At 42.1% G+C, this 19,991-nt stretch overlaps 2 protein-coding genes across 4 annotated transcripts in view; one reads left to right on the top strand and one right to left on the bottom strand.

Moving 5' to 3' along the window:
• RTCA (RNA 3'-terminal phosphate cyclase) overlaps window positions 1-5,473 on the bottom strand; it is a 29,628-nt gene extending 24,155 nt beyond the window's left edge. The window contains exons 1-3 of one of the 3 annotated variants that reach the window (XM_055402752.2): window positions 5,201-5,473; window positions 5,005-5,105; window positions 3,246-3,389 (exon numbers count right to left, since the gene is read on the bottom strand). In XM_055402752.2, the coding sequence (XP_055258727.1) occupies window positions 3,246-3,389; window positions 5,005-5,105; window positions 5,201-5,245 (290 nt within the window). In that variant the 5' untranslated portion in view covers window positions 5,246-5,473. Of the gene's footprint in view, window positions 1-3,245; window positions 3,468-5,004; window positions 5,106-5,200 lie in introns of those variants that run through there. The other 2 variants (XM_055402753.2, XM_055402754.2) reach the window with 2 other exon arrangements.
• A 6,482-nt stretch (window positions 5,474-11,955) lies between these two features.
• DBT (dihydrolipoamide branched chain transacylase E2) overlaps window positions 11,956-19,991 on the top strand; it is a 38,209-nt gene continuing 30,173 nt past the window's right edge. Inside the window, exons 1-2 of the mRNA XM_055402452.2 lie at window positions 11,956-12,054; window positions 18,313-18,436. Of these exons, the coding sequence (XP_055258427.1) occupies window positions 12,004-12,054; window positions 18,313-18,436 (175 nt within the window). The 5' untranslated portion in view covers window positions 11,956-12,003. The remainder of the gene's footprint in view (window positions 12,055-18,312; window positions 18,437-19,991) is intronic.

Genomic DNA, 19,991 nt, shown 5'->3' with positions numbered 1-19,991 from the left:
TCATGTCCGACACTTTGGATTGTAGCCCACCAGGCACTTCTGTCCATGAAATTCTCCAGGCAAGACTACTGGAGTGGTTTGCTATTTCCTCCTCCAGGGCATCTTCCTAATCCAAGGATCGAACCCGGGTCTCCCACATAGTAGGCAGACTCTTTAATGACTGAGCCACCAGGGTAGCTACTGTTTGGTCCTTAAGTGCTAGAGGTACATGAAAGAAATTTATTCTAAGCTCTAAAATAATATCATCTATTGTTTGTTTTCTGGTCTCAAGCAATATAATTTCATTGCTGGAATTTGGAAAATAAGAAACTTAGCAAAAAGAAAAAATAATTCTATTACTTTGAAATAAGCAATTGAAATATTTAATCATATTTTCTTGAGGTACTTCCATATATAGATTTTAAACTGATAAATTTAGTATACAGTTTTTATGCTAATTAATAACATAGCTAATGATCATAATATCTTATCTAAATATTTTTCTAAAGTATTGTTTTTAATGGCTACCTAATAATCTGTAATAAAGAGCTGGTTTAATTTAAAAAAAAAAAAAAGAGTCAAATAATGTGAGAAATCCTAAGAAATAATTATAGAATATGTAGCATTTCATGAAATAAAATGGTCATATTTCCTAAAAGAGCTGTCATCTCCCTTCTCCAAAGTCAGGAGAAAACAATCATATTAATACACAGACTACATAGTTTGAAAGGGAATGCCAACACAGCCTCTACATAGCAAAAGATAGCCTTTATTTAACTGTCCTATGGGAGTGATGCATGGGTACTGAATTATACACTCTCTATCACTGATACTGTATTTTATTAATTCAGTAAATACTTAACACTGTGTAATGTTAGGCACGGTAAGAGAAACTCAATACAATATAATCCCTCTTTTTAGGAGTTAAGCCGAGGGGCAAGTGAAAAAGCCTTGGAAATGTTCAGTTTACCATAAACCATAGGTTTACAACTGCTGAACATCTGTTTATACCCTCTGAGAAACCCAATACAGTTAAAGTGTTTCTCTTCCACCCAATAAAATCAGAGTCTAAGAAGAGTAAAGAAAACCTTAATTTATGATTCTGTGTTAGTTAATTTTTAGATAGTTGGCTAACTATAACTTTCCCCTCTTTCTGTATAAGAGAATGCCTGAAATAAGAAAGATACTCGGTTCAGTTCAGTTGCGCAGTCGTGTCCAACTGGTTGTGACCCCATGGGCTGCAGCACGCCAGGCCTCCCTGTCCATCACCAACTCCTGGAGCCTGCTCAAACTCATGTCCATCAAGCCATGATGCCATCCAACCATCTCATCCTCTGTCATCCCCTTCTCCTCCTGCCTTCGATCTTTCCCAGCATCAGGATCTTTTCAAATGAGTCAGTTCTTCGCATCAGGTGGCCAAACTATTGGAGTTTCAGCTTCAACATCAGTCCTTCCAATGAAAACTCAGGACTGATCTCCTTTAGCATGGACTGGTTGGATCTCTTTGCAGTCCAAGGGACTGTCAAGAGTCTTCTCCAACACCAAATTCAAAAGCATCAATTCTTTGGTGCTCAGCTTTCTTTATAGTCCAACTCTCATATCCATACATGACTACTGGAAAAACCATAGCTTTGACTAGATGGACCTTTGTTGGCAAAGTAATGTCTCTTCTTTTTAATATGCTGTCTAGTTTGGTCGTAACTTTCCTGCCAAGGAGTAAGCGTCTTCTAATTTCATGGCTGCAGTCACCATCTGCAGTGATTTTGGAGCCCAAAAAAATAAAGATACTTCAAAATGCTTTAATCCCCTTAACAAAGTTATCATTTGGCAAACTTCACCTGAGGCCTACGAGAGGCCTTTTTTAACATAAAACTATTCACATCATAACTGAAATCTCAATTGTCACTAAACATTTCCTTAAGCTAAAAAAATCATAATCTATTGAAACAGTCATTTCTGAAACAAACTGGCATCATGTTTACAATACTATTCCTTATTTTATCAAATTTCTTAGTAAACGTATAAGATTTTGGTAAAAAGATGCTGCTTACAATAGCCATCAGCCAATAACACAGAAAACACAAAAACTGCTCTCCATGTTTTATCAAAAAAAGGAGAGATTCTTGGAAAAGGATAAAGGTACAACTTAATTGTTAAATATCCATTTTTCAATGAGAATAAAAAGAAGATCATATACAAACATTTCTATAAACAGTTGCATAAGTCTCTATTAAAAGAGGACAAAAATACTTAAGACTAAAGTAAAATATGGTTCATAATTAGCTATAAACCAAGAACTAAACAGACTGCACCACAAAGACTGCTTATCACTGCAAAGCACAAAACTACAGTTGCTTTCAGATATTCATTTTCTAAATAATAAAAACTAAAGAAACAAATATGCTATACTATACACGAGAGAAGATGTATAGATGGGGAAACAGTGGCAGACTTTATTTTCTTGGGCTGCAAAATCACCGTGAATGGTGATTGCAGTCATAAAATTGAAAGTTGCTTGCTCCTTGGAAGAAAAGCTAGGGCCAACCTAGACAGCATTTTAAAAAGCAGAGACATCACTTTCCCAACAAAGGTCTGTATAGTCAAAGCTATGGTTTTTCCAGTAGTCATGTACGGACGTGAGAGTTGGACCGTAAAGATAGCTGAGTGCCAAAGAATTGATACTTTTGAACTGTGGTGTTGGAGAAGACTCTTGAGAATCCCTTTGGACTACAAGGAGGTCAAACCAGTCAATCCTAAAGATCAGTCCTGAATATTCATCGGAAGGACTGATGCTGATGCAGAAGCTCCAACACTGTGGCCACCTGATGTGAAGAATTAATTCACTGGAAAAGCCCTGATGCTGGGAAAGACTAAAGGCAGGAGAAGGGGATGACAGAGGATGGCATGGTTGGACGGCATCACTGACTCGATGGACATGAGTTTCAGTAGACTCCAGGAATTGGTGATGGACAGGGAAGCCTGGGGTGCTGCAGTCCACGGGGCTGCAAAGCATCAGACATGACTGAACTGATATATGAGAGAAAATTCTAGATAAATACAGTAATAGCTACAATTAATAAGCAATTAGGTATTCAAAACTTTACACAGGATCTCTAACTCTGAAATATGTTTTATGTCCATTTTAAAAGTGAGGAAACCAAGCTTCAAAGAGATTAAGCAACTTGTCCAGGAAGTGGTAGTACCTATATCTACACCCAGGTCTAATTCAAAAACCCATAGTCAAATGGAATGTAAGTGACACATACCCTGCTGTCTTGGTATCTGCTGTGTGGACTCCACCTTTGATCTTCTCTGGTGTAAACGTTATTTCTGTTGAGCCGATTTCTGCCCCCTCCAGTTGCCCATCACACAAATCTCGAATCATTTCCAGTCCAGATAAATGTTGAGGCCTTCAGGTCATAATACTGCATCAAAACGTGTGCATTCAGACTGCCTATATCCCCACACTTTATGACACATTTATAAAACTGCAATGGCAAGAAAACAGCAAGGTCTAACCACAGTAAGTACCAGAGTGTCCTTCTGGCTTTTTAGGCACCTGGACTACCTGCTGGTAGGTATCTTTTTAAGGGTTCCCTACATATGTTACTTTAACTATAAACACAAATGCTGATAATACTGTTGCAAATTAGAAGCATGCAAAAGAGGAAAACTAATAAAACAGCCCAATTACTCACTTGTACTTCACTGAGTAATCTATGTACTTGTTATGGGCTGAACTGTGTTCCTCTAAATTTCATACGCTGAAGTACCTCACAATGTGACTGTATTTGGAAATAGGGCCTTTAAAGAGCTGATTAAGTTAAAAGAGGCAGTCAGAGTGAGCCCCAGCCCATTCTCACTGGTGTCCTTACAAAAAGAGAAGATTAAGACACACCAGTGGGGCATATGTACAGAGGCATGAGCACGGGGAAGAGGCTGCAAGAGGCTGATTATATTCAAGTCAAGGAGAGAGGCCTGCAACAGAATCTTCCCTTATGTCCCTCAGAGAAAACCAACCCTACCAGCACCTTCATCTTAGACTTTCAGCCTCCAAAACTGCAAAAATCAATTTTCGGTTTTTCAGGCCACATAGTCTGTGGTATTTTGTTATTGCAGCCCTAGCAAACTAATAAAGTACCTAACACAGCCTCAATGAATTAATTTCCCTATTGATGAAATGGGTTACTGAAAACCACTTCCATGACAAAGAGAACTACTGTTCACACATATCAGTAACTGCCTTTTAATAATTTCACATGGAGTCTGAATAAAAAACTAAGAGACAGCTGATCCATTGGAATGAAATATATACAAAGTACAAAGGAATCAGTGTGGCTTCACCATGACTTAAACTAGTGCTATGCCTAGCTTCCAGATGACAGATGAAACACGGTCAACTGTCAACATTTTCCCCTCTTCACAACCGATAATCCTGGTCCTATCCACAGCTTCCTAGAGGTCTGAATGAAAGCTGCAATGACGGCATCTCAGGCTCTTTATGAGACTAAAACGTGTGAACGAAGAAAAAGGCCCGGTTTAAAATAGTGGAATTTTTGTTAGGCCTCACAGGCTGTTCTGCCCTGATCTACCTTGCCCGCTGGTACGAGCTTTCCGAGGACTTGTAATGACCGATGAGGTGGGAAACATTTTAAAATATAACTCATCAGCAAAGGAGACAACTTTAGCTAAACAGAGAAAACATGGACCTATTTCCTGAACTTGCTCCTTGAGGCTTTCAGAAGCACCCAAGCCCGGTTATTGAGGGCCACAGCACCGGGCCGCAGAGTCCTCAATCCTAGGGCAGGGATCTTAGCAACACCATCAGCTCCACGTCCTGCCCGCGTGCCCCCCAACAATGGCCTGTTCCCCGGCCCCCACCCTCTCCCCCAGTCCCCGGCCCTGCGCACCACCCCCTCAACCCTCCAGTCCCTCGGCCTATCCCCTCTTCTCCCCCAGCCCCCAGCCCGGCGCACCCACCCACCCTCTAGTGCCACGACCTGACTCCCCGGCGCCCCGACTTACCTGAGGCCCGGCGTGCTGCGGCCGGCTCGGATCTTCTGCACCCGCAAAGGGAGGCCCAGAAGACAGCTCAGGGCCGTAGACACCCTCAGGATCTGCCCGCCCTGGTGCCGGGAGAGGAGAGAGATTAGACCCGCAAGCTCTCCGCCGCAGCCCGTGCGGCAGCCGCAGCCCGCCAGGCCTCATGCTCGGCACTCACCCCTTCCATGATGCCGCCGTCCACCTCCACCCGCGGCCCCGCCATGGGGAGCGTGCTGGGGCCCGGCCCCCCGCCACGTAGCCTCGGCCGGAACGGGAGAAAGAGGATACGCGGACTCCTGCCCCGCAGCTCCGGAGCCTGAGTCCTCGCTCCCCGCTCGAGGCCACCGGGGTCGGCAGAAAGGCAGAGGACTCGCCGGCTTGGGGAACGCCCACCTCCGCAGACGCGAACCCGGACGCGCGGCGCCCAGAAGCCGGGTCCTTCAGGCCCCCAACCAGTGCGCGTGCGCGCCGCTTAAAGAGGCGGCGCCCAGAAAATTGCGACCAATCGGAAGCTCTCCCACAGAAGGGGTGGTGGCCGGGGAGGTGCCCTGGAGCATCTTAGGAAATCTGTCCCTAGTAGACTTGCGCCCTGAACACAGCATAACGCGCAGACTGCGGAAAGCTTCCCTTTCATCTCTAGTCGTATCCTCCAGTTGTCTCGCCGTCACTTAGTCAGTTCTGTCGCTCAGTCGTGTCCGACTCTTTGCGACCCCATGGATCACACCACGCCAGGCCTCCCTGTCCATCACCAACTCCCGGAGTTCACTCAAACTCCTGTTGTCTCGCAGGCTTGTGTAAATATCTGTGTTCATCACTGTTTTCTCGGGGATCCTGCCATACCACAACTGGAAACTCTTAAAACTGAAGAGTAGGAAAGGCCCCTGCGATGCACTGACCACCTTCTCTCTGGTCGGGTTTGCCTTCTCTGCAACCTGGCCCTTGAAATGTGTTTCCCTGGCGCATTTATGATACCCACGAGCCTCTCGTTCTCCACCGCCGTCTGTTTCCGTGTGCGCGCGCGTGTGTAGAATATTATCATCTTTTTTTTCTCCTGTGAGACACCAGTTCTTTGGGGATGAGTGGAAAAGGACAGAATCAGAATCAGTAGTATAATTCTCAAAAAGCCAAAGTTACGCCTCTTTGTCGGAGGAAGAGTCCAAGCTCATGGCGGCAATCAACAGTGCAAATAACATAATTCACCTCAGGCCAGGACAGAAAGGACAACCAGTTTCTTGATTCCGCTTGTGGTTCCAATTCTATATTAATTGAATACCAAATCATGTGCAAGCCTTTCTATGTAAGCAAAGGAAAATAAGGTATTCTCTCTCCGAAGATACTGGAAGTATATAGGAGAGACTGAGAAGCAATTATGATGTCAGCCTTCTTAATGATAAAAATATACTGTACCTATCTTACAGTTAAGGTGGAGCAGCAATTACAATATGATAAATCATACAGATTTTTTTGGGCTCCAAAATCACTGCGGATGCTGATTGCAGCCATGAAATTAAAAGAGGCTTACTCCTTGGAAGGAAAGTTATGACCAACCTAGATAGCATACTAAAAAGCAGAGACATTACTTTGCGAACAAAGGTCCGTCTAGTCAAAGCTATGGTTTTTCCCGTGGTCATGTATGGATGTGAGAGTTGGACTGTGAAGAAAGCTGATCGCCGAAGAATTGATGCTTTTGAACTGTGGTGCTGAAGAAGACTCTTGAGAGTCCCTTAGACTGCAAGGAAATCCAACCAGTCCATTCTAAAGGAGATCAGTCCTGGGTGTTCATTGGAAGAACTGATGCTAAAGCTGAAACTCCAATACTTTGGCCACGGGGGCGGGAGGAGAAGGGGATGACAGAGAATGAGATGGCTGGATGGCATCTCCGACTCGATGGACATGAGTTTGAGTGAACTCCGGGAGTTGATGATGGACAGGGAGGCCTGACGTGCTGTGATTTATGGGTCGCAAAGGGTCCGACATGACTGAGTGAACTGAACTGAACAGCCAACATTGATTGAACACTTGGCTGCTGCATGCATGCACAACCTGCTAAAATACTTGCTGTTTTTACTCTGATTTACAGCTGCATGTGTTAAATAATTTGCTGCAAGGCTGGCTACACAGTTGTTAAGGAATACTGGGATATGAACCTCTGTGATTTGATGTGAACATGATTATCTCCTAATCCCAATGTTCTATCATTGTTGTAACAGGGAAAGTTCTGGGAATGCCTATACTTTACCCAATCTCTGGTACCAAAACCAGACAAAGATGACAGTAAGAAGAAAAAGTATAAGCCAATTTTATTTATAAATTTAGATGCATCCTGACCAATCAAAATATTAACAAATAAACCCAACAATGTTTATAAAATACTGTATATTATGACCAAATTGACATTGATTATCATTCTAACATTAGAAGAATGTTATGATGATATATCAAAAATCTAAGATCACATTAATAGATGAAGAAAAAGCATTTGAAAAAAATCAAGACTTATTTATGATAAAACAAAATCAAACAAAACTAGGAATGAATGTAAACTCCCTTAACCTAATTAAGGACATCTGGAAAACCCTACAGAAAATTTCTTTCTTAATAACAGTAAATAATAGTAAAACGTAAGACACATATTCAAGTTAAAACAAGATAAGAATGTCCACAATTATGGCTTGTTAAGCCATAATTTCAACAGATGATGGGAGTCTAGCCAGATTCTACAAGAAAGAAATGAAAGACACAAGACTGAACAGACAAAAACAGCACCATCATTATTCTCAGATATGATTACCTACAAATAAAACCCTGAAGAATCCTTAGCTATATTATTGAAAATATAGTTTCAATAAAATTCCATCAAATGCCCACCAGGACTTTTTTAAAGAGCCTGACAAGCCAATTCTAAAGTTTCTATGAAAGTACAAAAGGGAAAGAATAACTCAAAAAGACTGAGGTGAAGAGTACTTGTCCTCTCAAAACCCAGAATTTCTATAAAGGGAAAGTTAGAGGGAAAAGGTAGTATAGGGACTCTAGGAAGAAAAATAATTCAGTTCAAAGGCACTGCTACTTAATCTTTTTACACAAACGCATGCATGAAGTATTATGAGACATATTATTAGGGTCTATAAAATGTTTTGTTAGCCAGTCAGTTCAGTGCAGTCACTCAATCGTGTCTAACTCTTTGCAACCCCATGGACTGCAGCACGCCAGGCCTCCCTGTCCATCACCAACTCCCAGAGTCTCCCCAAACTCATGTCCATCGAGTTGGTGATGCATTCAACCATCTCAACCTCTGTCATCCCCTTCTCCTCCTGCCTTCAATCTTTCCCAGCATCAGGGTCTTTTCCAGTGAGTCAGTTCTTCACATCAGGTGGCCAAATTATTGGCGCTTCAGTTTCAGCATCAGTCCTCCCAATGAATATTCAGGACTGATTTCATGGACTGGTTGGGCCTCCTTGCAGTCCAAGGGACTCTCAAGAGTCTTCTTCAACATCACAGTTCAAAAGCATCAATTCTTTGGCGATCAGTTTTCTTTATGGTCCAACACTCACATCCATACATGACCACTGGAAAAACCATAGCTTTGACTAGACAGACCTTTGTTGGCAAAGGAATGTCTCTGCTTTTTAATATGCTGCCTAGATTGGTCATAACTTTTCTTCCAAGGAGCAAGGGTCTTTTAATTTCATGGCTGCAGTTACCATCTACAGTGATTTTGTAACCCCCCCACACACAAAATAAAGTTGCTTGGTCCTTGGTAGAAAAGCTATGACCAACTTAGACAGCATATTAAAAAGCAGAGACATTCCTTTGCCAACAAAGGTCCATCTAGTCAAAGCTATGGTTTTTCCAGTAGTCATGTATGGATGTGAGAGTTAGACCATACAGAAAGCTGAGTGCCGAAGAATTGATGCTTTTGAACTGAACTGTGGTGTTGGAGAAGACTCTTGAGAGTCTCTTGGACTGCAAGGAGGTCCAACCACTCAATCCTAAAGGAAATAAGTCCTGAATATTCATTGGAAGGACTGATGATGAAGCTGAAACTCCATTACTTTGGCCACCTTATAGGAAGTATGGTTGTATGGCATCACCTACAGGATGGACATGAGTCTGAGTAAGCTCCAGGAGTTGGTGATGGACAGGGAAGCCTGGGAAGAGTCGGACACAACTGAGCGACTTCACTTTCACTTTTCACTTTCACCCATTGGAGAAGGAAATGGCAACCCACTCCAGTGTTCTTGCCTGGGGAATCCCAGGGACGGGGGAGCCTGGTTGGCTGTGGTCTATGGGGTCGCACAGAGTTGGACACGACTGAAGTGACTTAGCAGCAGCAGCAGGGAAGCCTGGTGTGCTTCAGTCTATAGGGTTGCAAAGAGTCGGACACGAGTGAGCAACTGAACTGAACTGAAAAATAAAGTCTCTCACTGTTTCCATTTTTTTCCTGTCTATTTGCTATGAAGTGATGGGACCAGATGCCATGATCTTAGTTTTCTGAATATTGAGTTTAAAGCCAACTTTTTCACTCTCCTCTTTCACTTTCATCAAGAGGCTCTTTAGTTTTATTAGGGGAAAGCTAAACCAAAAAATCAAAGTTCTTTGACTATCCCAGATTTTCTAATAAAGGTAATGATTTAGATTTATTGCTTACAGTTGTGTGTGTGTAAGAACTATACTGAAAGGCACATAAGGCAAAATTAAAAGTGTGAGTTTGAGTAATATAGAGTGTGAATTTGTGAAGTACATGAGATTTTGTCTTACAGCCACTAATCTTCAGTGCTGAGATTTATGATTTTGTCATTGTTGTGGTTTTTTCTCTGTAATGCTGTAAACATCTGTACAGATTTTCCTTCCCATGTAAGAGGAAGAAAAGACAAATATCATCCTGGACATTTCTAGAAACTGATTTCCTAGTTGCTGTGAAGAGGACTGACCATGAAAGCTCTGAGCTTGTCTTTACTGTTTCCACTGAGCTCAATTTGACATTTCTACCAGAGGCAAATAATTCAAGGTCGTATGCCTGTGACATATATTGCATATGCAGGGCAGCTGTATCTGACAAATTCCCTAAGAAGGAAAGATAATGTTGATGACGTTTATCTTCAATATAATAACCTTGTTCATTTTCCATTAAAAAAAAAAAAGCCACTTTCGGTAACCAAGAACACAATGCCAGTTAGAAAAATGCCAGTTATTAGGAAGTATTCTAGTATAGACTTGATCCAACTAACTTCCCTGGTAGCTCAGTCGGTAAAGAGTCTGCCTGCAGTGTTCTATCCTGGGCCGGGAAGATCCCCTGGAAAAGGAAATGGCAAACCACTCCAGTGTCCTTGCCTGGAAAATCCCATAGATAGAGGAGCCTGGTGCGCTGCAGTCCATGGGATCCCAAAGAGTTGGGCATGACTGAGCGCCTAACACTTCCTTCTACAGAGTCTTGCATGTATAGAAATGTCCCATTTTCTATAATCAAGCGGTTACAATACGAGTTGAAGGAAGGTTTGTTTGATTCCTGCTTAACTTTTCCGATCCTCAGTTCAGTTCAGTCGCTCAGTCGTGTCCGACTCTGCGCGACCCCATGAATCACAGCACGCCAGGCCTCCCTGTCCATCACCAACTCCCGGAGTTCACGCAAACTCATGTCCATCGAGTCGGTGATGCCATCCAGCCATCTCATTCTCTGTCGTCCCCATCTCCTCCCACCCCCAATCCCTCCCAGCATCAGAGTCTTTTCCAGTGAGTCAACTCGTCGCATGAGTTGGCCAAAGTATTGGAGTTTCAGCTTTAGCATCAGTCCTTCCAATGAACACCCAGGATTGATCTCCTTTAGAATGGACTGGTTGGATCTCCTTGCAGTCCAAGGGGCTCTCAAGAGTCTTCTCCAGCACCACAGTTCAAAAGCATCAATTCTTCGGCGATCAGCTTTCTTCACAGTCCAACTCTCACATCCATACATGACCACGGGGAAATCCATAGCTTTGACTAGACAGACCTTTGTTCGGAAAGTAATGTCTCTGCTTTTTAATATGCTATCTAGGTTGGTCATAACTTTCCTTCCAAGGAGTAAGCGTCTTTTAATTTCATGGCTGCAATCAGCATCTGCAGTGATTTTGGAGCCCAAAAAAATAAAGTCTGACACTGTTTCCACTGTTTCCCCATCTATTTCCCATGAAGTGATGGGACCAGATGCCATGATCTTCGTTTTCTGAATGTTGAGCTTCAAGCCAACCTTTTTACTCTCCTCTTTCAGTTTCATCAAGAGGCCTTTGAGTTCCTCTTCACTTTCTGCCATAAGGGTGGTGTCATCTGCATATCTGAGGTTATTTCCGATCCTGCTGCTGCTGCTAAGGCGCTTCAGTCATGTCCGACTCTGTGCGACCCCATAGAAGGCAGCCCACCAGGCTCCCCGGTCCCTGGGATTCTCCAGGCAAGAACACCGGAGTGGGTTGCCATTTCCTTCTCCAATGCATGAAAGGAAAAGTGAAAGTGTTTAACCTAAATTTCTCCAGGCAGTGCCCTTCCTTTATGTTTCCTTAACACACTCTATCTCCCCCGTTCACTCAGTCGTGTCCGACTCTTTGTGACCCCATGGACTATACAGTCCATGGAATTCTCCAGCTCCAGCGGATCTTCCGGACCCAGGGATCGAACCGGGGCCTCCTGCATTGCAGGGAAATTCTTTACCAACTGAACTATCAGGGAAGCCCTATCATTACTTGGGCTGAAAAGATGATTGTGGTTGGCGCAGAAGTACTTGCACAACAGTGCCCCACCCGACTTTGTCCCTGAAATTAAATCTGGGATGGCCCGGTCCCCACTTCACCCTCCTCCCGCTCCCGAGGGCCCTCCACCCACCCCTGGGGGTTCGCTCAGCCCCGCCCCGCTCCCTGGTTGGCTGTCGGGCGGGGGCGCGCCTCCCCGCCCCCAGGCTGTCCCCCGCCGAGGCGACTCCTCCAGCTTCTGAGCAGTTGTCATTTCCGGAGTAAGATGGCTGCAGCGCGGGTGCTGAGGACCTGGAGCCGGACTGCGGGGCAGCTGGTAAGCAGGTTGGGCCGATCTGGGTTCGGGACGGAGTAGTTTATTTGGAGCTGCCTGGGAGAGATGATTTGGTTTTTCCTCCAAGTGCCTCGCGTACAGGGCTCGCGTGATGGAGAGGTGGAGGGATGTATGCAAAACGAAAGGCAGCGACGGTGGCGAACCAACCTGTCTGGAAACCCAGTCTCTCGATCTGTACCAGGGCGCCCATCCATCGTGACTCGGTCTCCCTCCCGCTTCATCTGCACCCCAAAGCCCAGCTGGTCTTTCGCCCGATAGCTTTTCGTTGCGCACCATCTGGGTACCGGGCATTTTGTTTGGCACTGGGGATACTGAAATATACTATATTCCTCAAACATTTATTGAGCACCACTTTGTTTCAGAATTGATAATATGACCCCTCTCCTCGAGGAAATTACAATCTAGAAGAAGAGACTGGGCAGGAAAAGCATAACACCATAGGTCCTTGCCTCCGAGCATCTGGGAGGCTCGTTTCTTTCTTTGGACTTAGACTTGTCTCCCACATTTGCACCAGTATCTTTCCAACCTTTTAAGCCACCGGAGCTATGACCCACCAACATTTCCCCTTCATTTCTCCCCTTTCATACAGCCTTTTAGCACCAAACAGTTAACATCCCTGTAATCCTAGTGTTTCATCCTATTTGCATAGCGTTTTTTTTTTTTTTCTTCCTGAGTCCCCTGTTCTGGATTTTCCGACAGCGTTTGATCCCTGATCTTACAAAAACCTTTCAAAAGCCTGCTTTATACCAGGTACCAGGAATTGGGGATGAAAATATGTATAAGAAAGACACTGATCTCTGCCCTCTGAGAGTTTAATTACAGCTTTGTGGTGGGGCATAAGGGAGAGAAAGATAGACATTAGACAAACAATTACAGCACTGCGTGAAAAGATGGCGCAAGTACATAGAACTACAGGAACACAAAGAGGGGGTTCTGGGGGTCAACGAGATTCCCAATGGATAGTGTATAATTTGAGATTTGTGACAACTAATTAGGAGATAAGGCTTCCCAGGTGGCACCGTGTTTTAAAAAAAATGCTCCTGCCAATGCAGGAGACTTTGAAGTTTCGATCCCTGGGTGGTGAAGATCCCCTGGAGGAGGAAATGGCAACCCACTCCAGTATTCTTGCCTGGAGAATCCCATGGACAGAGGAGCCTGGCAGGCTCCAGTCCATGTCGTTGCAAAGGGCTGGATGTGACTGAGCACAGACACAAGAAGGAGGTAACCAGGAAAAATAAGTTCTCTGCAGCAGCTCACTAGATATTCTTTTGAAAGTTCTTCATCCTTGGCTTCGGTGACATCAGCTTCCCAATATTCTTCCTACAACTCTGAACACTTCATCCCAATCTTCTGCACTTTCCCTGATCAACTTTTAATCACTGGTGTTTCTCAGGATTGTGACTTTGGCCCTCTGTGTACTTCTTTCACTTCCTGGATTACCTCATCCACTTTGAATTTTAGTTGCCATTTATTTGCTGATGATTCCCCAGTCTTCCAGCCAGCTCTGCTGCTGCTGTTGCTGCTAAGTCACTTCAGTCGTGTCCGACTCTGCGTGACCCCATAGACGGAAGCCCACCAGGCTCCCCCTTCCCTGGGATTCTCCAGGCAAGAACACTGGAGTGGGTTGCCATTTCCTTCTCCAATGTGTGAAAGTGAAAAGTGAAAGCGAAGTCGCTCAGTCGTGTCCGACCCTTAGCGACCCCACGGACTGCAGCCTACCAGGCTCCTCCATCCATGGGATTTTCTAGGCAAGAGTACTGGAGTGGCTTGCCATTGCCTTCTCCACCAGCCAGCTCTACTGCCCTGAAAGTCTCCAAATTTCATGTATTTTAGATATTTTTCAGCTGTAGATAATAAACCCAACCAGTAAATGGGAAATTATCTGTGTATACAAAGCATATGAAAGTTAGATGGCAGCTGGGATTGATTAAGTGGCTCATCATTATCAGGGCTCTACAACTTTATATTCAGGACAGGAAGGAGGAAGGGGTGGTACCAGCCAGATTCATTGGTTAGTGATGTAATTTGGCCACTGCTAGCCCAAGAGAGTTTTGAGGGCTAGCCTTTAGCTGTTTCACAGTGATTGCTATAAAGCCTCCAAGATACATCAGACTCTAGGCTCTAGAACTAAACCCTCAAACCTGTTTCTTATAGCCTAGAAGTCTCTCAAAAATCTAGTCATTGTTCTACCCCTTGTTGCCAGCTACAGATATCCTGGACCTTCCTCAATTGGACTTTCTGCCTCTAATGTACTTCTCCAACCTATTCTCCATAGTGTGGCCAGAGTCATTTTATAAAGTAGGACATAAATTTGAGAGTGTCATTTCCTTGCTTAAAACTGTTCTCAGCAAAATATTCAGAATTCAAATGACTATGAAGCTATTTATGATCTGAATGTCTCCAATCTCTCCAGACTTCATTCCTTACTAAAACCCACCTGAAACCCACTCTTGAAACGCCACCCTTAGCTCACACTAAGCTATGCTAGAAGAATATTGAACAATTTCAGTTAATTAAGAACACTGTTCTCCCTTCCTCTCTGTCCTCCAGACCTTTGCACATGTATTTCCTCTGTTTTAAAGACTCTTGCCTTACTTCCCAATAACCTTCTCTGCAACACATTTTACCCCTTGGCTGACTCCTACTCATCCCGTAGGTCTTACTTCACTTTCTCCAGGTAAGTTTTATCCTTTGTGTTTTCTTAACACTACTTCCCCCCCCCTCCCATTATGACACTAGTGTAATCACCGGTAGTCCTGTTTTTATCTTTCACAGTATGGGCTACTCATTCCATAAGGGAAGGAATCACAGCCATTTTGTTCTCTGATCCTAAGTGCTTGGCACATAGTAGGTACTCAATGAACCTTTGTTGAACTGCTTAGTAAAAAAGTCTGTTTTTTTCAATGTGTTACTAAAAAAAATCATAAGCAGCAAGAGGTTTTATCACCTACAGTAAATTGTTAAGAAAGCCTTATTATATTATGTTTATACTTTCCTATGGCATCATGAATCTGAGTCTTGATTACTTACCCTATCATCCTGAATTTATCTATTTTGTCTGTCTTCCTGCAGTAAAGTGTAAACGATTTGAATTCAGAGACTTTGAATTCATGAGTACAGAATAATCCTGTCTTTGCAGTGTGCTCAACAACTGCCTGATAAATTATTACTAATTTATTTCCTTATTATGAGAGTCTGCTAAATCCTCTTTTCATTACTTTTTATTTTTTGGTATGTTTTTTGTAGAAAAAAGGTCTTTCCTACTTGAAAATTTTTTATCTCCTTCTCCCTTCCTTTTTATCCTTTTAGTCAGCAGCTTCACTAATGTGTTTTAGCCTTCTCTTATTAGACATCCAATTGCTAGTAATCATTTTGCATTTATGTTGCTTTCTTTCTTTTTCTAGTCATCATCTCAGCCAAGAGCCTGTGATTTCATGACTCAAATACAATAATAGTTTCTTAATTTTGTCCTTTCTCTTCAGGCATTGTTGTTAGTATTGTTTAGTCACTAAGACTCTTTTATGAGCCCATGGACTGTAGCTCAGGCTCCTCTGTCCATGGGATTTACCAGACAAGAATACTGGAGTGGGTTGCCATTTCCTTCTCCAGAGGACCTTTCCAGCCCAGGGATCAAACCCACATTTTCTGCACTGGCAGGTGGATTCTGTACCACTGAGCCAACAGAGAAGCCCCTCCAGGCTTTACTGTTATAATCTAATAAACACATATACACATGCTGCTGCTAAGTCACTTCAGTCATGTCCGACTCTGTGTGACCCCACTGATGGCAGCCCACCAGGCTCCCCTGTCCCTGGGATTCTCCAGGCAAGAACACTGGAGTGGGTTGCCATTTCCTTCTCCAATATGTGAAAGTGAAGTCGCTCAGTCGTGTCCGACCCTTAGCGACCCCACGGACTGCAGCCCACCAGGCTCCTCCATCCGTGGGATTTTCTAGGCAAGAGTGCTGGAGTGGCTTGCCAGTGCCTTCTCCGCATATATACATACATACTCACAATAACCCATAATGTATGTGTTCAAACTCCTTGACCTGACATTTCCAGTCATCAACAATTTGGTCCTTGAGCTCCTTCCACTGCTGCCTTTGATAAATTTGATCAAGCCATATCATACAACTCAGCATTAAAAAATGGACAAAACTGAATAGACATAGTTCCAAAGAAGAAATGCAGATGGTCAACAGGCACATGAAAAGACGCTCAACATTGCTAATCATCAGGGAAATGCAGAGTAAAACCACATTGGGATATCATATCACCTCATACCTGTCAAAATGGCTATCATTAAAAAGATCACAAAAAACAAATATTGGCAAGGATGTGGAGAAAAGGGAACCCTCATACACTGTTGGTGCGAATTGTAAATTGGTGCAGCCACTGTGGAAAGCAGTAGGGACGTTTGTCAAAAAACTAAAAATAGACCTACCATATTACCCAGCAGTGCCACTCCTGGGTACATATCTGAAAAACAAAACACTCATTTGAAGCGGTACATATACTGTAATGTTCATAGCAACATTGTTCATAATTTCTAAGATATGGAAGCAACCTAAGTGTCTGGCCACAGATGAATGGTTCAAGAAGATACGAGATACTACTCAGCTATAGAAAAGAATGAAAATTTTGCCATTTGCAACAACATGGATGGACTTGAAAAGCATTATGCTAAGTGAAATAAGTCAGAGAAAAAGATGGTATTATATGATATTGCTTATGCGTAGAAGCTAACAACTACAATAAACTAGTGAATAGGGCAAAAAAGGAGCAGACTTGAAGATACAGAGAACAAACTAGTGGTTTCCAGTGGGAGGGAGGGCAATACAGGCTAGGGTATGGCAGATATAAGAGGGGTTCAAGGGTGTATTGTACAAAATGGGGAATATAGCCAAAACTTTGTAATAATTTTAAACAGACCGTAATATTTTTAAATTGCATAAAATTTTTAAAAAGTGTGATGTAGTTAATCAGGGATTTCCTGGGCAAGAATACAGGAGTGTGTTGCCATAACTTTCAAAAAAAAATGTACCATTTACACACTTAGATTATATATATCAAATATATATATGATTTATCAAATGAAATACATTCAGCCCTACTTTAATTTTTTTTCTGTAATGTTGTATTATACTAAGATTTTATATAAAATAGTTAAATTTAATCTGAATTACAATAAGAAAACCTTTGGGTACAATACTACATGTGTTTTTCACTGTATTTAGATGCTAGCAGTCACTTTTAACTTTTGTATTTTATGTTGGAGTATAGTTGATTAACAATGTTGTGTTAGTTTCAGGTGTACAGCAAAGTGAATCAGTTAGACATATACATGTATGTATTTTTCACATTCTTTTCCTGTTTAGGTTGTTACATAATATTGAGCAGAGTCTTCTGTGCTACACTGCAGGTCCTTGTTGGTTACTGATTTTAAATTTAGCAGTATGTACATGTCAATCCCAGACCCCATCTGTCCCTGTGCCCACACCGACCCCTCCCCCTGTAACCATAAGTGCATTTTCTAAGTCTGGGAATCTGGTTCTGTTCTGTAAATAGGTACATTTGTATCTTTTTTTTTTTTTAGATTCTGCACATAAGTGGTATCATACAATATTTGTCTTTCTCTGCCTGACGGACTTCACTCATTATGACAGCCTCTAGGTGCACCCACTGCAAATGGCATTATTTCATTCTTTTTGATGGCTGAGTAATATTCCATTACATATATGTACCACATCTTTATCCATTCATCTGTTGATAGACATTTAGGTTGCTTCCATGTCTTGGCTGTTGTAAACAGTAGCAGTCACTTTTTATTTCAGGAAGTCTTTAATGACTCAAATATACTTACACTGATGTGTTTACATCGAATACACTTAAAATTTTTTTATTCTCACAGGGAATTTTAGTCAAGGATAATAAGCATATGGGCAAATCAGACTCTAAGGATATAATTTTACTAAACAAACCAGCAACAACATATTCTGTGTGCTAGGGTTTGAATTCCTTTGGTTTCTTGACCAGAAATACTTATAAGTTCATCACTGATGCCGAGTATTCTGATTTTGACCTAGATTATTTCATATTGTTTGCATTGTGATAGTGATTGTTCTACTTTTGGAGTAAAGTTGAAATTTCAGTTTATATTTAGAGACAAGCCATTAAGATAACTTCTAAAAGCTCTTTTCTTTTTTTTAAAGTTCTTCATTTTTTGTTTTCTCTTCTCTAGATTTGTGTCCGCTACTTTCAAACATGTGGTAATGTTCACGTTTTGAAGCCAAAATATGTGTGTTTCTTTGGTTATCCTCCATTCAAGTACAGTCATCCACATCAGTGGCTGAAAACAACTGCTGGTAAGTATGATCTTAAAATAGCCTATACAAAATAATGTTTTGTATATTTATTCAGTAATTGAAGACTTACCACAGTGAAAGAGTTGACCTTTTACTTTTAGTCTGGCCCTCCTTGCTCTCCACACATCTATCCAATTCTCATTTTCTCTTTTTTTTTTGCATCCCCACCTCCCATTCCCCTTTCACACCCTTTCCCTTAATACTGTGTCTCTATCATGCTGTGAATGTGTTCTCTGTGTTTAACATCTAAGTGTTCTCTTGGGTCCTCTGTTCTTTATGATATGACTTACCTAAATGCAACAGTCAGCACTGATATGACTTAAATCAAGTTGCTGGTTTAGTGGACTGTGTCCTTCTACTCACTGTATTATATTTTTGTTCTATGAGGCACTCTATCTGCCATCATAGCATGATGAAAGCAATGTGAGGTGCTCATCGAGAGAAAGTTCTCTGGCTTCCACCACTAAATTACTTTCTTCAACTTTTTCTACTCTTGCAAGGAACTTGAGACTTTAAGTATTAGATATGGCAAAAGGGAAAAAAACACATTTTTTTTCCTGCTGTTCTATTCAGGATTCTATTTAGAACCCTGGTGACCCTAGACCTTTGTTGCATCATTAAGCTTTTGACAGATACTTGGTGCCTTAGTCTGTGATGGGGGAAAAAAGGGATTTCAGCTGAATCGAACCCCTGAGATAAATTAGCCCTCCTGCCTGGCGTGCTGTGATTCCTGGGGTTGCAGAGTTGGACACGACTGAGCGACTGAACTGAACTGAACTGATTCCTTGTGTATGTTGTCTTCCACAATACCCGAAAATATGTAAACCATATCTTCACCATTAAGAAAAAGATTTCTATTTTTAAAAGTTGATCTTTTCTCAGAGAAAATAAAGGCAATTCAAGCAGAAACTCCAACTTCCTGCTCTAGTCTGTAAACACTTACAAGCTTTGGGTTTATTTATTTATTTTTAATTTGATTTATTTTTAACACCAAAAACATTTTGTATTAGGGAATATAGCCAATTAACAATGTTGTGATAGTTCTGGGTGAACAGTGAAGGGACCCAGGCTTTGGATTCTTTGGTCTACCGGGTGCTAGCTGTGTGACCATAAGCAAGTTACTTAATTTGTCTGTTTAATCAGCTGGAAACAGAGTAATCATAGTATTATACAACTTTATATTGTGAGAGTACAGCCATTCGACACAGATTGATCACCTACTATGTGCCAAGGGCATTGCTGTACATCCTTAGGATATATCCTCTTCCTATTATTCCCTAACTCAGTAAATAATTAAGCTAGAAACCTGGAGCCATCCTGATTCTTGTCTCACATCGAGTTAACTACCAAGATCTAGTAATATTATGTATTTTTTAAACCTGTCTTCTCCTTTTCAGACAGCTTTGAAAATATATAAATATGTTAAATTCTATACTTCAATTTCTTATTTACAATAACCTCCTGTTTTCTCTGCACCCCTTCCCAACCTTTTCTGTCACACCCCTGCCAGAGATATTTTTCTCAGAAATTATAGATACAAAGTTACAGATGTGAA

Source organism: Moschus berezovskii, chromosome 4 (assembly GCF_049115385.1).
Source record: "Moschus berezovskii isolate FMDL1 chromosome 4, NW_MosBer_1.0, whole genome shotgun sequence".
NCBI classification, from domain to species: Eukaryota; Metazoa; Chordata; class Mammalia; order Artiodactyla; family Moschidae; genus Moschus; species Moschus berezovskii.
Note: the sequence above shows the minus strand (reverse complement) of the source record. Positions and strands in the feature narration are given on the sequence as shown.